The sequence below is a fragment of the Macaca mulatta genome, chromosome 2 (genome assembly GCF_049350105.2).
Source record: "Macaca mulatta isolate MMU2019108-1 chromosome 2, T2T-MMU8v2.0, whole genome shotgun sequence".
NCBI classification, from domain to species: domain Eukaryota; kingdom Metazoa; phylum Chordata; class Mammalia; order Primates; family Cercopithecidae; genus Macaca; species Macaca mulatta.
Genome location: NC_133407.1, coordinates 31911111 through 31938323, shown reverse-complemented (window position 1 = coordinate 31938323; position 27213 = coordinate 31911111). Strand labels below are relative to the sequence as shown.

General features: G+C 38.6%; 1 protein-coding gene across 1 annotated transcript; it reads right to left on the bottom strand.

Moving 5' to 3' along the window:
• Nucleotides 1-16368: 16368 nt before the first annotated feature.
• LOC144339458 (uncharacterized) lies at nt 16369-26250 on the bottom strand. The gene is made up of 3 exons (XM_077994092.1): nt 26224-26250; nt 24025-24255; nt 16369-18644 (listed from the first exon to the last, which is right to left on the bottom strand). The coding sequence occupies exons 1-3, from the start codon at nt 26248-26250 to the stop codon at nt 17799-17801; spliced, it is 1104 nt and encodes a 367-aa protein (XP_077850218.1). The 3' UTR covers nt 16369-17798.
• Between the last annotated feature and the right edge of the window lie 963 nt (nt 26251-27213).

Genomic DNA, 27213 nt, shown 5'->3' with positions numbered 1-27213 from the left:
CAAAATGTAAAACTTCTGTTCTTCATATGACACTATTAAGAAAATGAGAAAACAAGCCAGAGACTGGGAGAAAATATTTGCACAGAATATGTCTGATAACAGCCTTCATCCAGAATGTATAAAGAACTCTCAAAACTCAGTTATAAAAACCATAAAACAATGGGCAAAAGATTTTAACAGACACTTCCACAAAGAAGATATATGGATGGCAAATAAGCACATGAAAAAATGTTCAAAATCATTAGTAGTTAGGAAAATGCAAATTAAAAGCACTGTATGCCTACTAGGATAGCTAAATTTAAAAAGATTGACAATACCAAATGTTGTCAAGGAGGTGGAGGAATTGGAACTCATACACTGTTGGAAACAAAAAATGGAAAACAGTTTGGCAGTTTCTTAAAGAGTCAAACATATACCTGCTATATGATCCAGCACTCATATGGATTTATCCAAGAGAACTAAAAGCATATCATAAAAAGATTCATACATAAATGTTTATAGCAGCTTTATTTGTAAAAGTCCCACACTGGAAACAACCCAAATGTCCGTAACAGGTAACTAGATAAAGAAACTTTGGTATATTCATACAATGAAATACTATTTAGCAATAAAAAGAAAGGTCTATTGATACATATAACAATATGAATGAATGTTAAAGTAATTATGCTGAGCAAAAAGAAGCCAGACCAAAAAAAGTACTTATTGTATTCTTACATTTGTATAAACCTCTAGAAAATTAAAACTAATCTATATGGCAGAAAGCAGATCAGTGGTTGCCTGAGAAGAGGGTACACAGAGAGAGACACGAAGGAGAGATTACAAAGGGGCACAAGGAAACATTTTGGGGTGATGTATATGTTCACTATATTGATTGTCTTCAAGGGTACATACATATGTCAAAACTTATCAAACTGTACACACACTAGATACATATATATATATGCTGTTTATTTTATGTCCTTATACTTCAAAATGTCGTTAAAACGCTCAACAAATTAGGTGTGGAAGGAATGTTCCTCATTGTAATAAAGGCCATATTTGACAAGCCCACAGCCAACATCTACTCAATGGTAAAAAGCAGAAAGCTTTTCCTCTAAGTTCAGGAACAAGGCAAGGATGCCTACACTCACCACTTCTATTGTACATAGTACTAGAAGTGCTACCTAGAGCAGTTAGGCATGGAAAAGAAATAAAAGGCGTCCAAATCAGAAAGGAAGAGGCAAAATTGTCTCTGTAGATGACATGACCTTGTGTACAGAAACTCCACCAAAAAACTATTAGACCTAATAAATGAATTCAGTAAAGTTGCAGGATACCAAAATCAACATAAAAAAGTGAATTGCATTTCTATAAATCAACAACTATCTGAAACAGAAAGAAAACAATCCTACTTATAATAGCATCAAACACAATAAAAATACTTAGGAATAAATTTAATCAAGAGTTTAAAGATCTGTGTATTGACAACTATAAAACACTGAAGAAATAAATTGAAGATGACACAAACAAAAAGATATCACATGTTCATGTATCAGAATTAATATTATTAAAATGTCCATACTACTAAAGGTGATCTATAGATTCAATGCAATCTCTATCAAAATTCCAATGGCATTCTTCACAGATATAGAAAGAAATGACTCTAAAATTCATATGGAACCACAAAAAACCATGAATAACCAAAGCAATCTTGAAAAGAAGAACAAAGCTGGAGGCATCACATTTCATAATTTCAAACTATGTTACAAAGCTATATTAATCCAAACAGTACAGTATTGGCATAAAAACAAACACAGACCAATAGAACAACATGAGTTTGAACGGTACAGGTTCATTTATATGTGAATTTTCTTCTGCCTGTGGCACACCTGGGACAACAAAACCAATCTTCCTCTTCCTTCTCTTCCTCTGTTTACCCAACAGGAAGACAAGGAGGATGAAGACCTATCCACTTTGACTTAATGAACAGTAAATATATTTTCTCTTCCTTATGATTTTTTTAATAACACCATCTTTTCTATAGTTTATTTCAGCATAAGAATACAGCATATAATATATATAACATACAACATATGTGTTAATCAACTGTTTATGTTATTGGTAAGGCTTCCGGTCAATAGTAGGCTATTAGTCATTAAGTTTTCAGGGAGTCAAAAGTGTTATACAAGAGCTGGGCACAGTGGCACACACCTGTATAGTCCCAGCTACTCAGGAGCCTGAGGCAGGAGGATCCCTAAAACCTAGTAATTCAAGGCCAATCTGGGCAACATAGTGAGACCTCATGTCTTAAAAAAAAAAAAAGTTATATGATGATTTTTGACTGTGCAGGGGTCAGTGCTCCAAATCCATGTTGTTCAAAGGTCAACAGTATATTATAAGCAGAATCTAAAAAAGTGGAACTCATCAAAACATAAAGTACAATGGCAGTTGCCAGGGAATGGGGGTGGGGGAAATGGGTAGATTTTGACCAAAGGGCACAAACTTTCAGTTATAAGATGAGCATTTTTCTGGGACTCTAATGTATAGCGTAGGTGATAATGTATGTATTAATTAATTTGATTGTAATAATCATTACACAATGTATTAGGTTGGTGCAAACATAACTGCACCAACCTAAAATATGTATATCAAATCATTACATTGTATATGTTAAGTATATACAATCTTCATCAATTAAGTAAATAAAAATAAAAATGGTCAGGTGAGTTTAATAATTAAGAGTCTGAAAGAGGGAAAAGTCAGTTAAGATTTTGCTTGTAGTTAGAGAATAAATAGAGCCAAATATATAAAATTTCCTTGTTCAATTAAAAATCATTAAAAAACTAGCACCAATGTGAATGTATGCTAATTGTGCAATGGTTTTGCACAGTGTGATAATCCACAAGTTCAAATACTACACAAGTATTAAAAGAACCCCAAACCATTGTGAAAATGTTTATGGTCTAGTGCTAAGTGAGTAAAGGAGACTGAAAAATTGTGCCTAAAACTATGGGTGACAACTTTCCTTCTTACTACTAAAACTTGTTTTGAGCAATAACTAGTAATAAAATAGAAATGGAAGCATTTTAAGGCTATTAATTTTTAATCGATGACTTAAAGACAGTCACTTATTTTTTTCTAAATGATTCAAAACCTAACCAGGTGGTATAGAGGAAAACCCAGCACTTTTTGAGGAGTTTGAATAATCAGGCAATTGACCACATGGAACAAATGAATCTCTAGGTGGAGGTTGAAAATCCCTTCTCCAAAATGCTTGAAACCAGAAATGTTTTGGATTTCGGTTTTTGGTTTTTTTGTTTGTTTTTTGATTTTGGAATATTTGCATATATATAACGAGATATCTAGGAGTGAGACCCAAGTCTAAACATGAAATTCATTTATGTTTCATTTACCTTAGACACATAGTCTAAAGGTAATTTTATACGATATTTTAAATACTTTTGGGTATGAAACAATGTTTGTGTACACTGAACCATCTGAAAGCAAAGGTGTCACTATCTCATGTTAGCGCTCAAAAACTTTCAGATTTAGGGGCATTTTGAATTTGGGATTTTTGGATTAGGGATGCTCAGCCTGTATTGATTTTAAAAGAAGGCTTTCCAGGGAATGATGCTGCCCAATAGTAATGACAACTGCCATTAAAACCAAAAAGCTAGATTGAAATATCATCAGAGTAAGTTGCCACATCACTGATTCTTCACTAAAACACTTCTATTCAAAAGGCCCAATTTTTGTAGATTGCTAAAGTAGGATCTGAGACCAGTTATCACAAATGTACAAACTTACCACTTAAGCTTTTTAAAACCTTCTTACCAGGATCCCTGGTTTTCTGGGTACCATGGCAACTCCAATTAGAAAAAGAAATGAAACTCCCTTTGGCTAGAAACCGTGTTCATGTCATTCATGAGGCTCCCTAGGTGTCTATTGAAGATTGTATGAGCTACAGTTCACAAATGCACTTTGCATTTGTTCCACAAGCCCTACTGAACACCTATTTTGTAGCAGGTTCCACATGCTGGGCATACAAGAATGAATAAAACACAATCTCTGCCCTGGAAGAATTTACAAAGAAATAGGGGTACTACAGGTGCTGTGGAACTGCAAAGAGCATGTAAATGTTAGCCTAATCGTATCTTTCTAACATCAAACATGTTTTTATTTTATTTCTTTTGTTTTCACATTGTCATGGCAAAAAACTCAAACAATTCAGAAAAGAATAAAGAAGAAAATTTAAAACTCTCTGAAATCCTACCATCAAGAAATAAGCATCACTAACATTTGGTGAACATCTTTCTTAAGCATTCATGTATTAAATACATGAGACTTACACTGTAAATGCTATTTTTTAAACTCAGTGCTATTTTTCAACCTTCCTTTCCTAAGCAGCAGCATGTAGTAGATCTCAAGAGATGTTGCATCTTTTTTAAATGTGATGTCAGCTATTATCATTTACATGCCTTGGCCTGTCATAAAAGTCTGCAGAATCTAACTCAAGCCACCTCTGTTCATTCACATCCACCTTATCTTGTAGGTGCTGCCTCTTGTCCTAGTGTGGAAGGGACCCTGACCTTGAAATTGAAAGGACTTGCTTCTGGTGCTGACCCTGTTCTGACCCTTGGCCATCACTTAAGCCTCCCTAAGTTCCAATGTTCTCTTCTGTAAAACTAGAGTTGTAAATATTTACCCTGCCTGCCTTCTTCCCTCTGGCTATTCCCGCTACTAAAAACTGGGCTCCTTGACCTCCAGGAATCTATAGGCCAGTGTGGGAGACAGGTAAGAAAAAAGGAAATTGCAAAACACTGTCAAGGGCTACCTCTACCCTAATACCCTAACAGTTTGTTCTCAACTCAGTATCTAGAGTGACTCTTTACATACATAAATCAAATCTTGCCACTTGTATTAGTCTGTTCTCATGCTGCTAATAAAGACTAGGTAATTTATAAAGAAAAAGAGGCTTAATGGACTCACAGTTCCACATGGCTGGGGAGGCCTCACAATCATGGCGGAAGGCGAAGGAGGAGCAAAGGCACTTCTTACATGGCGGCAGGCAAGAGTGTGTGTGCAGGGGAACTGCCCTTTATAAAACCATCAGATCTCATGAGACTTATTCACCACCATGAAAACAGCAATGGGAAAAACCCACCCCCATGATTCAATTATCTCCCACTAGGTCCCTCTCGTGACACGCGGGGATTATGGAAGCTGCATTTCAAGATGAGATTTGGGTGGGGACATAGTCAAGCAATATCACTACTTCTCTATCAAAAAAATATTTCAATGGCTACGAACTCTTTCAGAATAAAAACCAATGTCCTCACCATGCTCTCTGAGGGCCTTTGTGATCTGGCCACCCATTACCAATCTGTCCTCACTCCTGCCACTATGTTCCTCCCTCACTCTACCTTAGCCACACTGACCACCTTGCTGTTCCTCAAGATCACTAGGCATGCTTTTCCCTCAGAGCCTTCGCACTGGCTGTCCCCGTCTGCAATGCTCTTCCCCAAGATATCAGTATGATTTCCTACTTGACCTATTTCAAGCTTTGCTCATTTGTAACTTTCTGAGTAAGGCCTGCTGTGACCATTCTATTTAAAATGGAAATCCCACTCTGCTGAAGCCATCTGGATCTCCCTTGCCTCCTTCTCTAGTACCACTTGCTAACCTTCCATATGTGTCACTCCTCATTCTCCTTATTGTCTTTCTCCTTGACTACAACATAAACACTACAAGGGCAAACATTTTTGTATGCTTTGTTTCCTGATATTTCTATCTAGAACTATGTCTAGTGTAGATTTCAAACAAATGCTTGTTGAATTAATTGGACAGAGCTGAACAGAGAATGGAAGGTAGGAATACTGCCTTGTCACACAACTCTGGGCGCATGGACTACATGGGCACACATGTAGTCCAAGTGATGGCATCTCCTGGAATTGCGCAACTGCACAGGCTTCACAGCTGTGCGGCAACTCCAACAACAACCATGGAATTACTCTGTCAAAGAGTATGAATTGTCAAATAAAAATATTTTTTTCTGGTAATGAAAAATTATAAAAGCATAAAAAGGAGAACAAAAATCATCCCAAATTCTTCAACCTAGTGATAATATACCTCCATTAACATTTGCTGAACATCTTTCTAGACACTTCTGTACTGATATGTAAACATACAAATCTTCATTTTGCATAAGTGACATCATACCATAAATGCTATACTAATATCTGCTTTTGTTTTTACCCAACGGTATATTACGATGAACTCTCTGTGTCAGTAAATACAAATCCATATCATCTCTTTAAACCAGGGGTCTGCAAATTAAGGCTCATAAACCAAATTCACCTGTTTTTTTTTTGTAAACAAAGTTTTATTGGAACATGATCATGCTGATTCCTTTATGTACTATCTATGGCCATTTCTGTGCTACAATGGCAGAATTGACTATTTCTGACAGAAACCATATGACCCACAAATCTACAATACTATCTATTCCTTTACAGAAAAGTTTGCCAGCCCTGCTTCGTAGCTGAGTGTTAAATGGTATGAAAATATTCTATTTGAATTATTCCTCTATTAGAACACATTTAGCTTATTCCTATTTTTGTTGATGAATAGGTCATATATACATCTTTTGACTCAGGTCCAGTATATAACATTAGGATAACTTCCTAGGAGTGAATTGGCTGGGCCAGACATGAACTCTGTGAAGGTTCTTGATACACATGATTAAAATGCCCACAGCAGGGAAACCTCATCTATTTCTGTGCCTTTGTATTTTCTTTGTGTAGTTTGGTTTTGTTTAGTTGGCTCAAGTAAAATTAGCTCCTTTTGAAAACGTTCAGCTTGTAGGAACTCAACTAAAGGTATCAGGAATTTCCATCCACAACCCAGCCAGGAATTTGCCAGAGGCCAAGAAAACTCCTGTCCAGGTAGCTCCAAAGAGGCCAGGGATCTAGTGAGGAATGGAGAAGAGGAGAGGCTGAAAACTTAGAAGACAGCAGCCAGGAACTGATGCAGGATCTTTTGACTCTGGGCTACATCTGTCCTTTTGACCCCATCCAATTACTGAGAGTTTAGCCATCCATGCTCCACACAACTGTAGCTTTTCTTCTCCTGTGCACCTGTATCTCTGTCTCATTAGATTGCTCTGAATTTTGTTATTGATTATCTAGGATATAAATACAACCAACTTTTTGCCTATTTCCCAATTGTTACAGCTGGTAGAAATAATCAGCACAAAATAAAACTGACAACAGATGACACTACACATGGCAATATTCCTATTGATTAAAAATGGACAGATGGCTCACATCGTTTTAATAAAATTTATTCAATTTTTATTTTTTGTTATTTTTTATTTCAATAGCTTTAGGGATACAAGTGATTTTTTGTTAAATGGATGAACTGTATAGTGGTGAAGTCTGAAATTTTAGTGCACCTATCACCTGAGTAGTGTATATTGTACCCAATATGTAGTTTTTCATCCCTCATGCCTTACCCACCTTCTCCCTCTTTTGAATTCTCCAATGTTCAAAGACTCTGAATGTCTTTGTATCCTTATAGCTTAGCTCCTACTTATAACTGAGAACACATAGTATTAGGTTCTCCATTCATAAGTTACTTCACTTAGAATAATGGCCTCCAGTTCCATCCAAGTTGCTGCAAAAGACATTTTCTTGACAAAATTTAGACTTGCAAAATTTGATGTCAGGGAGATTTGGATTTGTAAAACAAAAGCAAAAATTGCAGTGGTTGAAACTAAATAAGGAAAAATTAATGTGGTACAAAAAACTGATCAATGAATCTAATTTGTGTAAAAACAATGAAAATAAGAAAAGAATTGCAGTGAAAAGAAATTTCAATGAAATAAAAATAAACACAGCAAACATGGAAACTGGCTTTGCTGTGTGGTACAGAATATCAATCAAGGGATTAAATTGGCTTGAGATTGTGCTGGAAAATATTTTCTTGATGAAAAGCCACCTATGTTGGGGATGAAATTTCTTTAAACTCACAGCTAGACAAATAACTTTCTACTCATTACTGGACTTTTCTCATTAGCCAATTTTTCACAAGAATTTTGGGGTCTCTGAAATCATTAAAGCCCCAAGAAAAAGGAAAATGAAATCTCCTATCAGTTGCTCTGTGCAGAACCTGTTTTGCAAGCAAGTGACATCCAATTTTAACACTTCTCACACTGACCTTACCATTTTTTAGAAGATAAACAAATTCTGCACAGAAATTAAGTATTATGCACTTTTAACAATTCCAGGGAGGTACACATTACTGTACCATTTCAAAGTCTTCTTATAGTGTACATTTAATAGCAAATAAGATAATATTTTACAATTTGATTACATAATTTTACATGTGAGTTTTGTTGGGTTTATGGACCATATTATTTTTTACCCATCTACTGCATTTCTTTAATAGGCTTCTGGTAAGGATTTTATAACGTTATGCTAGTTTGTCTTATTTTTATTAGAATATTATTTTTATTGAAGATTTCCTCTATCAAAAAACAAAGCAGAAAAATAAATACAAAAATTAGAAATCAGCCATGGCCTCTATGGAGTGCAGTCACCAATGTGCAAATACCAGAAGCAAAGTATTTTTGTTTTATTTTTATTGTTATGGCTCCCGTGGTGACCTCATTTATAGACACTGTTCCCAAAGTTGAATTATGTACAAAAGCAAATACGGGAGACAGGAAGCAGGAAAGGAAAAGTGCAAAATCAATAAAGCAACATCTCAAACACCATGAATGATCCCGTTATTTTTTCCCCCTCATCAGGATTGACTCAAGGCCAGGGCTGCAAAATACTGAGAAAGACCAGTTAAAAACTAAGCTGTCTGAAATGACTGTGGTCACACAGGTGAAATTTGGTTTTCTTAAGAGTTAAAAGAAACTTTGTTGGCTTCTTGAGGGCAGAAATATTGTAGTATCTCTATCTTGCCAACTAGCTCTTAGTAAAGAGCTTAGCTTAGTAAAGAGCTAGTATAGCTCTTTTTGAATAAATGAATGGGTGAGGAAAAAATAATGCACAAATGAAATCTGTCATTATTTAAATACTTGGGACTTGTCTAGTCTTGCTCAGTGGTTCTCAACCTTGACTGCACATTAGAATCATTTAGAGTTATTTTTTTCTTCACTTTTTACTGATGTATTATATATAGAAAAGTACATATATCTAGGGGAGCTTTTAGAAACTGCTAATGCCCTCTATAATAGTTAAAATTTAAAATACAATATCTGATGTTGTGGCAAAAATGTAGGACAACTGAACACTCACATATCACTGGTGGAAGTGCAAAATAGTACAACTACTTTGAAAAATGTTTTGGAAGCCAGGCGCAGTGGCTCATGCAATCCCAGCACTTTGGGACACTGAGGAGGGAGGATCACGGGGTTAGGAGTTCAAGACCAGGCTGGCCAACATGGTGAAACCCTGCCTCTACTAAAAATACAAAAATTAGCAGGGCATGGTGGCACGTGCCTGTAATCGCACGTGCCTGTAAACTTGGAAGGCTGAGGCAGGAGAATTAGGAGAACTGCTTGAACTTGGGAAGTGGAGGTTGCAGTGAGCGAAGATCACGCCACTGCACTCCAGTCTGGGAGACAGAGCGAGACTGTCTTGGGGGGGTGGGGCGGGGGAAAGAAAGAAAAATGGTTTGGAAGTTTCTTATAAAGTTAAACAGATGCGGCCGGGCGCGGTGGCTCAAGCCTGTAATCCCAGCACTTTGGGAGGCCGAGACGGGCGGATCACAAGGTCAGGAGATCGAGACCATCCTGGCTAACATGGTGAAACCCCGTCTCTACTAAAAATACAAAAAACTAGCCGGGCGAGGTGGCGGGCGCCTGTAGTCCCAGCTACTCCGGAGGCTGAGGCAGGAGAATGGCGTGAACCCGGGAGGCGGAGCTTGCAGTGAGCTGAGACCCGGCCACTGCACTCCAGCCTGGGCGACAGAGCGAGACTCCGTCTCAAAAAAAAAAAAATAATAAAGTTAAACAGATGCTTACCATATGACCCAGCAATTCCACTCCTATGCATTTACCTAAGAGAAATGAAAACATATCTGCACACAAGGACTTTAATATGAGTGTACATAGAAGCTCTATTCATAACGGTCAATACGTGGAAACAGCCCAGATATCCATCAACAGGTAAATGGATAAACAAAATGTGGTACCTCCATACAATGAAATACTAATCAGTAGTAAAAAAGAATAAACTGTGGATATATGTAACAATATGATGACTCTCATAGACATGCTGAGTGAAAGAAGCCAGACTGTTAGATTCTGTTTATATGAAATTCTTGAATAATTACCATTAATCTATAGTAACAAGCCAGATCAGGGGTTGCCTGGGATGAAATGTGGGGTATTTGAGGATGATGGAAATATTCTATACTTGATTAGAGTGGTGTTTATAGGGAGGATATATATTTGTCAAAACTCATTGAACTGTACACTTAAAATAAATGAATTTTGTTGTGTATAAATCATACCTTGGAAAGACTGATTTAAAAAAAAAAAAAAAAACCGTTGACACCCAGACTCCACCTCAGACCAAATAAATTAGAATCTCTAATGGAATCCAGACATTGGATCTATTTAAAAGAGCTCCCTAAGTAGTCTGATGTGTAGGAAGAGTTGAGAACCAGTGGCCCTAACTTTAAGAGAATATTGGGTGGAAAATAAAACAAAAAAATAATTTTTTAAAGAGTTACATGAAGGATCATGGACGATTTTTATTTCCTTCTTTAAGCTACTCTGTATTTTTGGATTTTTTTTCCATCATGAATTATGTGCATAATTTTAAAAGACAATGTTGTTTTATTTATTTACCTATTTTATTCCTCTCAACCTCTCCAATTTTGCCCTATCATTCATTTTGGTTCATCATCGTATTTGTTCAGATAAGCCATTATGTGACATTCATTCATCGAAAGTTGATTAACCATCCTCCTATGCAAAGGACTGTTTTAGGAATTGAAGGAGCAAAAAACAAGTAAATCTACTCCAAGCAATTGAAGGCATAGGTGACATAGATGCACACATTTATTGTTATAAGGATGTCCAAATGTTACAGCAGCACAAAGATGACAAGAGATAAGATTATGTGTTTCCAGAAAATGGTGTGGAAATTTCTTTAAAAAACGTAAAATGTACCTAATATAGGACCTAGCCATTCAATTCCTGGGTGTTTACTCAAAAGAAATAAAAGCATACATCTACACAAATACTTATACACTAATGTTAGTAGCAACTTTATTTGCAATAGCCCCAAACTGGAAATAGCCCAAATGCTCATCAGTAGAAGAATGGAAACACAAATTGTGGAAAATCCTTATTATGAAATACTACTCAGCAATAAAAAGGAAGAAACTATTGATACATGCAACAACATGGATGAATCTAAAAATAATTATGAGGAATGAAAGAAGCCAAAGACCAAAGGGTATATACTGTATGATTCCATTTATATAAACTTCTAGAAAGCTTGAACTAATTTATAGTGACAGAAAACAGATTAGTAGTTGAGGGTGGGGTGGGGAATGAATTACAAGGAGATGATGGCAATGTTTCTTATCTTCATTGTTGTGGTGGTTTCACAGTTGTATACATATGTCAAAATTCAGCAAATTGTACAATTTAAATATGTGCAGCTTATGTACAATAATTATATTGCAAGGAAGCTATTAAAATTAAAAGGAAGGATGGAAAAAAGAAAAAGTGAAACCGACAAGGCTGCGAATGGGCCTGAATGAGACCCATGGCATCCAATTTGTATCTTTGTTAACAATAGAGAACCATTTTGTGGGTCTGAGGTAGGGAGAAGAATCTGGTGACTTCCTAGACTTTAGAGTCTGTTACTAATAGGAGAAGCAGACAGTGGAGAGGAGGACACTTGGTATGGGCCTTCTTTGAACCTTGAAAAGAACCTGCTTGGATGACAGACATATCAAGAAAACATGGGGCAGAGTCCCAGCACTTCCTCTTCTCATTGATTTTTTGGATTAAACTAAAGTGATTTTAATCACTTATTCAACAAACAAAAAGGTACCAAGACCTTTTAGTGGGGGAAAGAAGAGTCTCTTAGTGGTGCTGGGACAATGGAATATCCACATACAAAAGAAAAAAGCCGAGCCCCTAGTTCATACTATATAAAAAGTTAACTCAAAATGAATCAATAACCTAAATATAAAAGCTAAAAATTCCACCTCTTAGAAGAAAACATAGGTGTAAATCTTCATGACAGTGGATTTGGTAATAGATTATTACATATGACACCAAAAGAATAAAAAACAAAAAGAGATATATTGTCAAAATTTAAAAGTTGTATGCATCAAAGGAAGGACATTACCAAGAAAATAAAAATCCAGCCTACAAAATGGGTGAAAATATTTGTGAACCATATCTTTGATAAGGATCTAGTATTGGGAACATACATATAAACAACTTTTAACAACTCAACTACAAAAAAACAAACAATCCAATTAAAAAATGAGCAAAGGACTGAATAGATACTTCTATAAAGAATACACACAAATGGCAAACAAACATGTTTTACAAATGTTCAATATCATTAGTCATAAGGGAAATGCAAATAAAAGCCACAATAAAGTATCACTTCACAACCTCTAGGATGGCTATACTCTTTTAAAAATGGAAAATAACAACTGCTGGTAAGAAATTAGAACTTGTGGCCGGGCGCGGTGGCTCAAGCCTGTAATCCCAGCACTTTGGGAGGCCGAGACGGGCGGATCACGAGGTCAGGAGTTCGAGACCATCCTGGCTAACACGGTGAAACCCCGTCTCTACTAAAAAATACAAAAAACTAGCCGGGCGAGGTGGCGGGCGCCTGTAGTCCCGGCTACTCGGGAGGCTGAGGCAGGAGAATGGCGTAAAAACCCGGGAGGCAGAGCTTGCAGTGAGCTGAGATCCGGCCACTGCACTCCAGCCTGGGCGACAGAGCGAGACTCCGTCTCAAAAAAAAAAAAAAAAAAAAAAAAAAGAAATTAGAACTTGTACATTGCTGGTTGTAACGTAATATGGTTCAGCTACTGTGGAAAACACTATGGCAATCTCTCAAATTATTAAACATAGAATTACCATATGACCCTTAAGTTCACTTCTATGTGGATACCCAAAAGAATTAAAAATAGGAACTCAACAAACAATAATAGATGCTGGTGAGGTTGCGAGAAAAGGGAACACTTATACACCATTGGTGGGCGTGTAAATTAGTTCAACCATTATGAAAAGCAGTATGGCAATTCCTCAAACAGCTAAAAGTAGAACTACCATTTGACCCAGCAATCCTATTGCTGGGTATATACCCAGAGGAATATCAGTCATTCTACCATAAAGACACATGCACACAAATGTTCACTGCAGCACTATTCACAATAGTAAAGACAAGGAATCAACCTAAATGCCCATCAATGACAAATTGGATAAAGCAAATGTGGTACATATACACTATCGAATACTATGTAACCATAAAAAAGGAACAGGATCATGTCTTTTGCAGGAACGTGGATGGAGGTGGAGGCCATTACCCTCAGCAAACTAACACAGGAGCAGAAAACCAAATACTGCATATGTTCTCACTTATAAGTGGGAGCTAAAGGATGAGAACTTACGAATACAAAGAAGGAAACAAAGGCACTGGTGTCCACTTGAGCTGGGAGGGTGGGAAGAGAAAGAGGAGCAGAAAAGGTAACTATTGGGCACTGGGCTTAATTTCTGGGTGATGAAATAATCTGTACAACGAACACCGCCATGACATGAGTTTATCTATGTAACAAACCTTCACATGTACCCCCAAACCTAAAATAAAAGTGTTAACAACAACAAAAAAGAAAATAGGGACTCAAATTTAAGTACATGTGCACACATGTTTATAGCAGCACTACTGACAATAATCAAAAGGTAGAAACAGTCCAAATGTCCAGCAGGGGGAATGGATAAATAATGTGGTATATTCATAGAATGGAATATTATTCAACCATAAAAAGGAATGAAGTAGGCCAGGCACGGTGGCTCACACCTGCAATCCCAGCACTTTGGGAGGCTGAGGCAGGTGGATCACGAGGTCAGGAGATTGAGATCATCCTGGCTAACATGGTGAAACCCTGTCTCTACTAAAAATACAAAAATTAGCCAGGTGTGACGGCGTGTGCTTGTAGTCCCAGCTAGTGGGGAGGCTGAAGCAGGAGAATGGTGTGAATCCGGGAGGCGGAGCTTGCAGTGGGCCGAGATTGCGCCACTGCACTCCAGCCTGGGGAACAGAGCGAGACTCCGTCTGAAAAAAAAAAGGAATGAAGTATTTGATACATGCTACAAAGTATGCTAAGTGAACAAAACATACTAAGTGAAAGCAGACAAAAGTTCACATACTATATGATTCAATTTATATGAAATATCCAGAAAAGGTAAGAATGCATATTGGTAGTTTCCAGTGATTGCAGGTGTAGTGGGATGGGGAAAAATTGCTTAAAGGTATTTTTACTTTGGCATGATGATTCATCATGGTAGAGCAGATATACAAAGGTGAAAGGGAAAATAATCAAACCTTGTAACTACAGGAAAATACTAAACTGCAATGATAAACAATAAGACAGAAAGAAATGAACAAAGAATATGCAAAACAACCAGAAAATAATTAACAAAATGACAGGATGTTTCAACATATGCAAACCAATTTAAATATGATACATCACATTGACATAGTGAAGAACAAAAATAATTTGATCATCTCAATAGATGCAGAAAAAGCATTTGATAAAATTTAACAGGGCTTCATGATAAAAACTCTCCACAACTCAGATGTAAAAGGAACATCTCTGAACACAATAAGTGTCATATATGACAAACCCACAGCCAACATCATACTGAACAGAGAGAATTCAAAGCTTTTCCTCTAAGATCTGGAACAGACAAGAATATCCACTTTCACAACTTTTATTCAGCATAGTACCAGAAAGTCCTAGCCAGAGCAATTAGGCAAGAGAAAAAAATAAAGAGCACCCACATTGATAAGAAGTCAAACTGTCCCTGTTTGCAGATGACATTATCTTATATATGCAAAACCCTAAAAACTCCACCAAAAAACTTTTAGAAGTGTTAAATGAATTCAGTAAATTTGCAGTACACAAAACTAATATACAAAAACCAGTAGAATTTCTATGTACCAACAACAAGCCAGCAGGAAAAAATAATCAAGAAAACATCCATTTATAATAATAGGTACAAAAATAAAGTAGGAATAAATTTAACCAATGAAGTAAAAGACCTCTACAAGGAAAACTATAAAAAACTTATGTAATAAATTGAAGAGGACACAAAAAAGTGTCCTGGATTAGAAGAACTAATATTGTTAAAATGACCATTCTGCCAAAAGTGATCTACAGATTTCATGCAATCCCTGTGAAAATGCCAAAGACTTCTTCATAGAAATTAGGGAAAAAAATCCTAAAATTCTATGGAACCACAAAAGACTCCAAGTAGCCAAAGCAATCCTGAGCAAATCACACTAGCAAAATTCAAAATATACTGCAAAGCTATAGTAACGAAAACACCATGGCATATTGAAGAGATCTCTGCACTCTCATGTTTATTGCAGTACCACTCACAATATCCAAGATTTGGAACCAACCTAAGTATCCATCCATCAACAGACGGATAGATAAAAAAATGTGGTACATCTACACAATGGAGTACTACTGAACCATAAAAAAGGATGAGATCCTGTAATCTGCAACAACATGGATGGAAACAAGAACATTATGTTAAATGAAATAAACCAGGCAAGGAAAGACAAATAAATGTCTTTATTCTCACTCATATGTGGGAGCCAAAATAATTGGTAAAGAGTAGAACAGTAGTTAACAGAGGCTATAGAGAGTGAGTGTTGGGGTTGTGGGGTGGGTATTAGGGGAGGTTGTTTACTGGATACAAAAATACAGTTAGAAGGAATAAGTTCTAGTGTTTGACAGCACAATAGGGTGACTATAGTTAACAATAATTTATTGTGTAGTTCCAAATAGGTAGATTAGGAATGTTCCCCACACAAAGAAATGATAAATGTTTGAGGTGATGGATATCCCAATTAACCTGATTTGATCACCACACATTGTATGGAAACATCAAATTGTCACATGTATCCCATAAATATATATAATTATGTATTCATAAAAAATATTTGTCTTTTGATTTGTAGAGTCTGCTATCTATGATATAGTAGAAAAGCAATGACCCAGATGTAAAGTTATCCTGGCCCGCGGGATAGTCAGAGCAGGCCCTGGAGGAGGGGGTGGGAATTTGGGGAACAAGAGACATGAGAAATGGAGACAAGACAGTGCTCTGATCAAGTCTCGTTTAATGGCGGTAATGCACTGCCTTATATACACTTGGAAGGGAAGGGGTTGGGCTAAGGCGGAAATGATCTCATTGCCGAGGGCGTGGCCAGGTTAGTTTCGGTTTCTCCGGTCGGACGTCATGTTGCGCTTGCGCTATTAAGTAACAATTTTCCCAGGCGCGGGAAAAGTGAGTGAAGAAGAAGCAGGAAGAGCACCATCTTTAATGAGGTATTAGTACAGGGGAAAAAAGGCAAAGATAGGGAGAAGGTGTGGGGTGGAAATGAATATAGCTCAGGCGTTTAATCCTCAATTATTATTCACTATGGCCGGGGCGTGCAGCTCCGGACAGGTCCCCCTTTTTATATTTTTATGATAAGAAAACCCCTCGGGAACTGCGCCTGTCTTAGGTTGGGTCAACTCACCCCCACCTTCTAGGCCCGTCATGGGATAAGGCAGCAGCAAGGGCGGCCCTCCTGTCTTAGGCTCCGATGGAGATAGTGTCCTCTTACCCGTCATTGACTGTCCAGTTCAGCACACAGGGGAGGTGGTCTTATTAAGGTAAATAAGACTCACCATTTTCAGTCATCTCAAGGCGATGATAATGGACCTGTATAGGTTTGGCCTGGAAGGCCTCAATTTGTTGTCTGACAAATGCCATAAGCTTATTAAGGATTATAGGCCCGAAAGTGAGGAAGAGTAGAAGAGTGAGTAAAGGACCAAGAAATGGCAGGAGATAGGGGAGAAGTCCATCGAGTCCAGTCCATAGTGGATTGGCGGCCAAGCCTTTTCTGCGCTTTTCTAGTTCTTCTTGCAAAGTTTTTATCTTATCTCTGACGATTCCGGATTTGTTGGCGTAAAAACAGCACTTTTCCTGTAAGGCCAAACATATCCCTCCCTGTTCTGCCGTTAACAAATCTAGACCTCTTCTATTCTGGAGAACTACTTCAGCTAACGAGTCTACTTGGTCTTGTAAATCTTGTATAGTACTGGATAAGGTCTGTACATCTGAGATTAATTGATTGGATATAATTTAGTATATTGGGTTAGTGAGACTCCTAGGCCTGTGGCTCCTGTAGTAAAAGCAGTGGTGATTCCTAGTCCAGCCAACAAGGGAATAAATTGTATGGCTCGTTTCGGTCTATAAATAAAATGTTCAATAGCGGGGATGGGGATAGGTTCATCTCCAGGGATGATATCAATGTCGGGGAGAAGAGTGGCCAGAACACAAAGCCCTGTCCAATTTGTAGGTAGATACGTATATGCCATGTTGTTTCCACAAACGAAAACCGAGCCATTTATAGCACACAAAGGGTTGGTGGTATTGATTATGGAAGTACAGTTGCCAAACACAACATAGCCTAAATCAATTTCTTTAGTGTTATTATATGATGGTGAAAAGAGGCAAGAGGAATTAGAAAACGTCATCGGTTGAACTAAGGGGGGGGGGTAATAGGACAGGAATTATTTACTAAGGATTCATTTGAGTAATTGACATAGGGCAATGAAAGGTTAGGTATGGCTAGAGGAATAGGGGGGCCCATTTTAAGACAAAGCCAACAATCGTGGGCCAGGCTTGTATTGGACATTTGAAGTAAATTGTAAGTAGCATTGAGGATATCAAAGGTTTGGGCATCGAGCTTAAAATTACCTCTAAGCTCAGGCAGGGCTAAAGGGTGATATTGAAGTTCAGGATAAGAAGCTTTATGAATTTCTTCTAATTTTTTCTGGATGGTTTTAATTCTTGTAATATCTAATGGGCCTCCTCCATCAGAAATGTGAATGGGGGCGGTAGTGCTCCAACAAACAGGCTTTCCTTTTTGGCCGTTACAAGGAGATTGTACAAGTTTATTAGTGGGTCCTAATACTTGTACGTCATTAATGACTCCAGTTTGTGTTTTTAGTAATGTGGCCGTATAATATGTTCTATTGCCTGATTTGCATTGTTGATAGGATGTATAACAGGAACTATGTACAGAAGATTGGAAAGAGCTACAAGGGCATTCTAGGAGCGGCCCGTTAGGTGAGGTATCTCTTGGGGTAGACTTACATTTCCATAACTGGTTTGGCATTAGGTAAGCTGTCTTGCCCGTGCAGGTCACCTGGGTGATTCTATCTGACGGAGGTTCAGATATTTGTCCCCCTCTGCAGTCACAAGGCTGGCCGTATTGTTTTCGTAATAATTCTCTTGCCTTACGAGGGTCACCAAAACCTGCATAGACTGTCACTATGTTATATAGAGCGATTATTCTCCAAAGGAATTTCATGTTAGGCTTCATTTTCTGAAAAACAAGAAGGAAAGAACTTCTCAGGGAGATTTATCTTCCCTGGACTGACAATGGTTATGATTTATTTGTCTTACCAATCTTTCAGGCAGCCATCTGGCTGCATCATTTTTTTGTGAGTAGATGCATACTGAGCCTCTTCCCCAAATTAAAACTGGATCGGGGCCATGCCATGAACTATCGAGTGGATCTTTCCATTTTACCATTGCAAACTGTTTTTGAGATTCAGGATGCCAGAAACGGTCGGCAGCCGATTTTCCATGACTGTCCAAATTTAAAAAATTAAGGATAAACAGGGCATGATTGAGTATGTTTCTGGGGGTACCCTTCACGGGGTACCAGCTCCCCCCTTTTAATTTTGTGATAATAGTTTTTAATGACAGATGAGCTCTTTCTACTATACCTTGTCCTTGGGGATTATAGGGAATGCCTGTGGTATGTTTAATTTGTAGGGTATTACAAAATTGTAAGAAGGTTTTGGATATATAACCGGGGCCATTATCTGTTTTGATTTGTTTGGGTATTCCTAAAATAGAAAAGCAGTGTAATAAATGAGCTATGACATGTTTGGTGGCCTCTCCTGTTTGGAGAGTTGCACTGATGAATCCACTATAGGTGTCTATGCATACATGGATATATTTTACTTGACCGAATTCTAAGTGGTGAGTAACGTCCATTTGCCAAATTTCGTTGGGGATGAGTCCTCGGGGGTTAACTCCTAGATGGGGAACAGGTAAATATGTTATGCAGTTGGCGCATTGTTTAACTATTTGTCGAGCTTGTTCTCTGGTAAGTTTAAACATAAGTCTTAAGGTTTGGGCGTTTAAATGATGTAAGGCATGTGCTTTTTGCGCTTGTTGCAAATTGTCTGTAGTGACTGTGGCTATGGTTTTTGTTGCCGTGTCAGCTGTTGCGTTACCTTGTGTTAGAGGTCCCGGTAATCCTGAATGTGCTCTAATATGCCCAAGAAAAAAGGGAGTAGTCCTTTTTCGGATAAGTTGTTGACATTGTAAAAATAGGTTAGCTGTGTCTGAAATATGTTTAATTTGAGACACGGTCTCTAAGAGGGGTATTGAATGAGCCAGGTAGGCGCTGTCTGTATAAATGTTAAGTGGCTGACAAGGAAAAGCTGATAGTGCTGCAATTATAGCTTGCAATTCAACCAGCCGAGCTGATGTATAAGTGGTCTGGAATTTAACGACTACATTATTGTAAGTGTAAGCGGCAAGTCCTGTGGAAGATCCATCAGTGAAAATTAGTAATGCGTCATTGAGAGGTTCTTTACTGGTAATATGGGGAAATACAAACGCATGAAGTTTACAAAATTGAATAAGTTTGTTAGGTGGGTAATGGTTGTCAATCGCGCCAGTATAAGAAGCACAAGCAATTGGCCAGGCTTCCGTATTTTGTAACAGCCAATGGATGCGTGATTGAGTGTAGGGCTGTATAATGGTAGAGGGTTCTATTCCAAAGTATTTTCTACTGTTTTCTCTTCCCAAGATAATTAGATCAGCTATGGCATCATAATAAGGCAACAAAACCTTTTTAGGGGAGGAGGGCAGGTGTACCCACATAATGGGATTGTTCTGCCAAAATAGGCCAGTAGGGGTTATTGTTGTGTTAAAAATAAGGAATATTAATGGCTGAGAATAATCAATACTGGTAACAAATTGTGTTGCAATGGCATGTTCTACCTGTTGGAGTGTTATTAATGCTTCTTTAGTAATGGACCTGGGGGATTTTGGATTAGAGTCTCCTTTTAATATATCGAAAAGAGGTTTTAACTCTCCTGTGGTGAGCTTTAAGTACGGTCGAAGCCAATTTATGTCTCCCAGTAATTTTTGGAAATCATTTAAAGTTTTTAAATGATCACGACGTATAACGGCCTTTTGATTAATGATTTTGGGTCCATTAATCTGGAAACCAAGATAAGTGTATGGATCTTGTAATTGTACCTTTTCTGGGGCTATTTGTAGTCCGGCTGCTGTTAACTCTTGTTTGAGTTGGGCGAAGCACTGTAAGACTTGTTCGCCAATTTCTCCTGCTATTAAAATATCATCCATATAATGTATAATATACATTTGTGCCCATGTTTTTCTGACTGGCTCTATAGCGGCAGCTACATATTTTTGACACAAGGTAGGACTACTGGCCATACCCTGAGGTAAGACTTTCCATTGATAGCGCTTCATTGGTTGTTTAAAATTTGTAGATGGAAGACTAAAGGCAAATCTTTTCTGGTCAGCAGGGTGAAGGGGAATTGTAAAAAAGCAATCTTTAAGGTCAATAACGATTTTAAAATATTTTTGAGGAATCGCAACCGGTGAAGGCAATCCTGGTTGTAAGGCACCCATAAGGATCATAGTGATATTTACTGCTCTTAAATCTTGTAAGAGTCTCCATTTACCAGACTTCTTTTTAATAACAAAAATAGGTGTATTCCAAGGGGAATTACTTTCCTCAATATGTCCTGCTGCTAGTTGTTCCTGCACTAACTGTTGGGCAGCACTTAGTTTATCATTGAGTAAAGGCCACTGATCAACCCAAACGGGCTCATCTGACTTCCAAGTAATGGGGTCAGCGCACCTTTGGGGTGCAGGTATGTCAGTGGCCTGAACTAAAAATTTCCAAACCCCTTTTTATCAAGTTGTCCTGAAACCAGTATAGGCTGTGGGATACCGTTCTCTCCTTTTCCAAGACCTTTACCAGGGGTGTATCCTTGAGTTAACATTTGTGCAGTAACTATATCATTTGGACTACACATTATAATTTTCATTTGAGAGAGTAGATCTCGCCCCCAAAGGTTAACAGGTAGGTAAGGGATGACAAATGGCTTAATGAGGCCTGAATTGTTTTCTTTATCTGTCCATGTTAGGTATTTAGAACTTTGTTTAGGATTACTGCTTTGTCCAATTCCTCTCAAGTGAGTTAAAGTTTCTGTGGTAGACCAATGAGAGGGCCAATCTTCCTGTTTAATGATAGTTACATCAGCCCCTGTGTCTATTAGTCCAGTGAATGCCTTCCCGTCTAACCATAAGGTTAGAGAGGGTTTTTGATTTGTAATTGGTTGCACCCAGTATATATCTGATGATCCAAAACCTTTTATATTTCTATTAGAGTATTGGATATTATTATCTGTTTTAACCAAAGGTAGCAGGAGTAACTGAACTATTCTAACTCCTTGAGGGACAGTAATAATACTATCAATAGCTCTGGCCATAATTTTAATTTCTCCTTCATAATCATTATCGATAACTCCAGGGAGGACTTGTAAGCCTCTCATGGTGACACTACTTCTTCCTAAAAGTAGCCCAAAAGTGTTAGGTGGTAAGGGTCCATATATTCCGGTATTTAAGGTTTGCGGTCCCATTTCAGGTGTTAGTATCGTGTGGGAGGTGGAACTGAGGTCCAATCCTGCACTTCCTGGGGTTGCTCTACTAAGTTTTGAAATGGATTGCTGTTGCTGGCTGGAACAAAGCTGACTGCCCCATATGCTTGTTTCGGGGCCTGAGGCTGGCCCCTCATCCCGTTTCCCTGCCTGGGGGGTAAAGGATTTCCTTGACTGTCAGTTTTAGATTTACATTCGTTTGCCCAGTGCCTTCCTCTTTTACACCTTGGGCAAAGGCCTGGGATTTTTGCTTCTGGACTCCTATTTTGGTTTTCACAGCAATCTTTTGCAAAGTGTCCCCTTTTACCGCATCTAAAACATCCCCCTTTATCTTTACCTTTGTTAATGAGGAAATCTCTTACTGTTTGGCCGCTAAAAGCGGCGGCCATTGCTAGGCCTTGTTGATATGAGGGCCCAATATCTGAACAAAGGCGAATGTATCCTGTTAAATCTGTTTTCTTTCGATAAGGTCTGATTGCCGCTTGGCAGGCGGGGTTAGCATTTTCATAAGCTAACTGTTTAACATAATCTACACCCGTTTCTGCATTTCCAAAGATTCTACCTGCCGTGGTCATAAGTCTATGCACAAAGTCTGAAAATGGCTCATCGGGTCCTTGTTTAACCGCTGTGAGCGAGGCCCCTGGATCTCCTTTAACGGGAAGTTTTCTCCAGGCCTTTGTAGCAGCAGCCTGGATTTGTGAGAACAGTCCAGGGTCATATTGCATTTGGGCCTGAGTGTCTGCATAATTACCTGAACCTGTTAACATATCAAAATCCCAACCGTTTCCTGCCTGTTGATTTCTTTTAGCTGTATCTCTACAATTTTCAAAGAACTCTGACTTCCAAATTAAGTGGTCTCCCCCAGAAAGAACTGCCCTGACTAAGGTATTCCAGTCTGTAGGAGTGAGCCAATTCTCAGCTACAGATTCCACTATAGCAAGAGTATATGGAGCAGTAGCCCCATACTGAGAGGCAGCAGTCTTTAACTCTTTTATAATAGTAAAATCAAATCCAGTATGATGCCTCCAAGCCTGTCCCTGTTCATCTATGGTTTCCGTGACTGGAAAAACGTCTTTGCGGGAGGAGTCTTCTCTAGAGGTCGGCTAGCAACTAACCCCCCCTCTTGGAACATGTTGTCCAGGCCACTGAAGTGGGCGCAAGGAACCCTCCATAGCGTCTGAGTTAGGTATTTTTTCATTTCCTGTTTTTAGCTTTTGGAGCCTAATTATCAATGATTGATGTAACTCTTCAAGTTTAATCTGTTCTTCTAGTTGAGCAATTTTTTGCTTTAATTCTTCTTTGGGATCTATTGCTGCCATAACAATGGGCGCAGAAGCCTCATTATGTGTCTTATTATATGGGGGTGGGTATGAAGTAAAGGGAGGCAAATCAGGGTTGTGATATTTAGCCGCCTCTTCCTCTAAATCATCCCAATTTATATCCAATTGATTAGGCTTATTAATTTCCTCCTCCTTTTGAAGCATCTGTAAAATTGGGTATTTTTTTGGTTTGTTTTCGTGTGGTATTTCTTTATCTATTACAGAAGGAGACTTAATTTCCTCATGATCACTTTCGAGGGAAATGAGATCTTCCTCCGTATCTTGCGGAGGCTTTGTGAGGTTAGAGCGGGAGCTAACCTTTAAAATATGCTCTGTCTGAGCGACCGCAGCCATGACTTGCGGATCGGCCTCCTTCTTATCTATTAAATCTCTAATGAGGTTCCAATAAGAGAAGGCGGTTACAGGAATTTTTTCTGGCCCAAAAGTATTATAATAGTCCTGCAAACAATCCCCTACTCTACGCCATCTTTTAATATCAATAGTTCCTTCCTGTGGGAACCAAGGGCAAGTGTCTTTTACAAAATCAAAAAAATTTAAACAAATCATTACCTTTAACCTTTACTCCTCGTATCTTTAAAGCCTCTTTTAATTGTCCTACATATATTTGATGTTGGCTTAATTCTTGTCCCATTTCGGACGCGTCACTTACCTTCGATCCTGACGCGGCAGGTTCCCGCGGTGATCGGAAGAGTTTGACTCCTTTTGTCTTTGTTAGCGGTCGACCGTCCTTTGGCGTCCTCTTCCTCACGGAGTCCCTCGTTTCCAGGTCCCTGTTCGGGCACCACGTATCCCGGCCCGCGGGATAGTCAGAGCAGGCCCTGGAGGAGGAGGTGGGAATTTGGGGAACAAGAGACACGAGAAATGGAGACAAGACAGTGCTCTGATCAAGTCTCGTTTAATGGCGGTAATGCACTGCCTTATATACACTTGGAAGGGAAGGGGTTGGGCTAAGGCGGAAATGATCTCATTGCCGAGGGCGTGGCCAGGTTAGTTTCGGTTTCTCCGGTCGGACGTCATGTTGCGCTTGCGCTATTAAGTAACAATTTTCCCGGGTGCGGGAAAAGTGAGTGAAGAAGAAGCAGGAAGAGCACCATCTTTAATGAGGTATTAGTACAGGGGAAAAAAGGCAAAGATAGGGAGAAGGTGTGGGGTGGAAATGAATATAGTTCAGGCGTTTAATCCTCAATTATTATTCGCTATGGCCGGGGCGTGCAGCTCCGGACATAAAGTCTCATGTAAAGTTCTTATTTATCTGAATCCCAGGGTATATAAATTTAAGAAAATCACACCTAAAACCTAGACACGTCTAGCCCTTCAAAGGAGTTGATGAAGACCAAATGAAATTATATATGTGAGGTAGCTCTGAAAGCCCTAAAATCCTATACAAATATCAGGGAGTATGCATGTGATGAGAAGAATGGGATATGAAATCCTGCCTGCCACCTCCAGCATTTTATGAAGGAAAAACAGAAATTGTGCTTAGGGAACACTGGCCTAGGTACAATGATTTCACTCATTTATTAGTGTTCTACTCATTTAAGGTCCTCGCAGAAGAAAGGGAACCATTCTAGAACATATCCTGAAGAGCCTAGAATAATGAGCTTCCTCCTATTACCAAAGAAGGTACACAAGAGACTACATTTCAGGACACAGCCATTCACCAAACCATGGCTGTTCTGTACATAGACCACTTGTGAAGTTCTAGTTACTGAAATGTAAAGGCTAGAGAAAACTTAGGTGGGTTTGAGTGGGAGGCAGGTGGGTAGACTGGTGGATGGGAAGCTAACCACATTGATGTATTACCCAATTTAATCTCATACTAATCTTATAGATACTAGTATTGTTGTTTTACAAAGCAGGACACCGAGGCTCAGTGAGCTCGTCCAAGCTTACTCGGGAAGAATTTGGGGCTAGGATTTAAAGTTCACTCTTTATTATGACACTCTAGTACCTAAGTGATCAGAGATATTTAAGAATGTTCATAGCAGCATAGTTTGTACAGCAATCAACCAATCCACACAATTTAAACGTTTTAAATTTTAAAATGAAAAACAAAATCCAATTGTCCCCCAGCAAGGGAAATGATAAACCACAGAATATTCAGCTGATACAACTAAAAAGCAGTGAAAATAAATACAATCCCCCAGTCAACACGGATGAGTTTAAGTATGCCAAAAAAAAAATCCAAAAAAAAAAAAAAAAAAAGATATCCACTCTGCCCCCTCCCACTCGAGCCTAGTCCCTCACCCTTGGCTTGCCTGCACTAGGCCTTGGAATCCAGCTTTGCCTTTGTAATCACTCCATCCTATCACTCATTTCTGGCCACAAGTCTTGGTTTTCAGACTTTTTATTCAATCCATTTCAGCCCATTCATGAGTCACTTTTGCCTATGGACAACTGGCACTACCAGGCACAGGCTTGGCAGGGGAAGATGAATTCAGTGAATTAAGCCAATGAAATCCTTTATGAAAGTCATAATGAACCTGACAGGGCTGTTTCTATCCTAAATCCAGGGGTAGCTTGAGATGATATGAGAGATCCTCATCTGAGGCAGTATTTCTCAAAGTATGTGCTACAGAGGTCAGAATCACCTGGGGCACATGTTAAAAACGCAGATTACTAGGCCCATCCAGAGCATTAGAATAGGAGCATCTGAGAATGGGGCCCACGATTTGGCATCTCTGAAAAACACCCCTGATGATAGTTCTGATGCTCTTTGATTTCCCTGTAAAATTGGCATCATTGAGAAAACCTGCCCTATCAAATATCGGGCTGATCTAATCTAATCATGGATGCAACTCTGGATGGTGAGCATATAGGTTTTTTGTCAGACAGACACATCACCAACCAGAATGATGAGCAGCAACCAAGTCATGTTCAGGAGAAAAAAAAAAGTGCAGGGTCAAACTTTTCTCATATAGCAGGTGTACTACTTAAATACTGTTCAGATTTTACTCACACAGTAAAGCCACTCCAACACTAGGTAGGGAATCAGCATAGGTAAAACCAAAGAGAAAATGTTCTCTGCATTTTAAATTACCTCTCTCCATTGGCCCAGTCAGATGTATGGAGGGTATGGAGGAGGAGGTGGGGAGAGTCATATCAAAATTTTTAAACAAATGTACAAGGGCAGAGGGGACATGTCCACTTTAACAGCTGGCCTGGCTGTATTAGTATCAACTCTGCCTTTCTTCTATAGTAGAGTTCCATCTAAGATTAAGCCAGAATGGTGTGTCTCTATCCATTTTATTTTGGGCAAAGACAATAGATGTGCTGAGAGCCTTAGTGTACTTTTGCTAGATTTGTTTTCTGTAAGAAAGAACTAATTAAGGATTATAAAACCTCTTTCTCAAGTGCTTGAAATGTTACTATTCCTTCAAATTTATAAAGAGCTTTCATGACCTGAATATCCCAGTCATGCAAGCATTTGTTCTATTGTTAAAGACCCAGTGAACTGGTATCTGTAAATTTTATATGTGGGAAAAGGCACATTCCTGGCATGCAGCCTTAATGGAGGTGCATGTAACATACAAAGCCTTGCCTTGGGAAAATGAACTAGAGACTCAACTAGAAAACTTTGTTTCAGACCAGTTAAAAATGTAAAATACAGCTACCACAGAGTTTAATTGTACAGTGGTAGTTTCAGTTTCTGTACCAGGAGACAATTTTTTTGCATTTTCTTGGGATTGGCCCACAGCTACAGCCATATTGTACAGATGTTTTTAACTCTAAATGCAATGTAGAATTACCTATCATTTCTTTGCTATGCAGATTGAATATTTTGCATGAGCATTCAAAAACGCCTGTTTATAGTTTGAACTTCTTATGTCTATTGTTC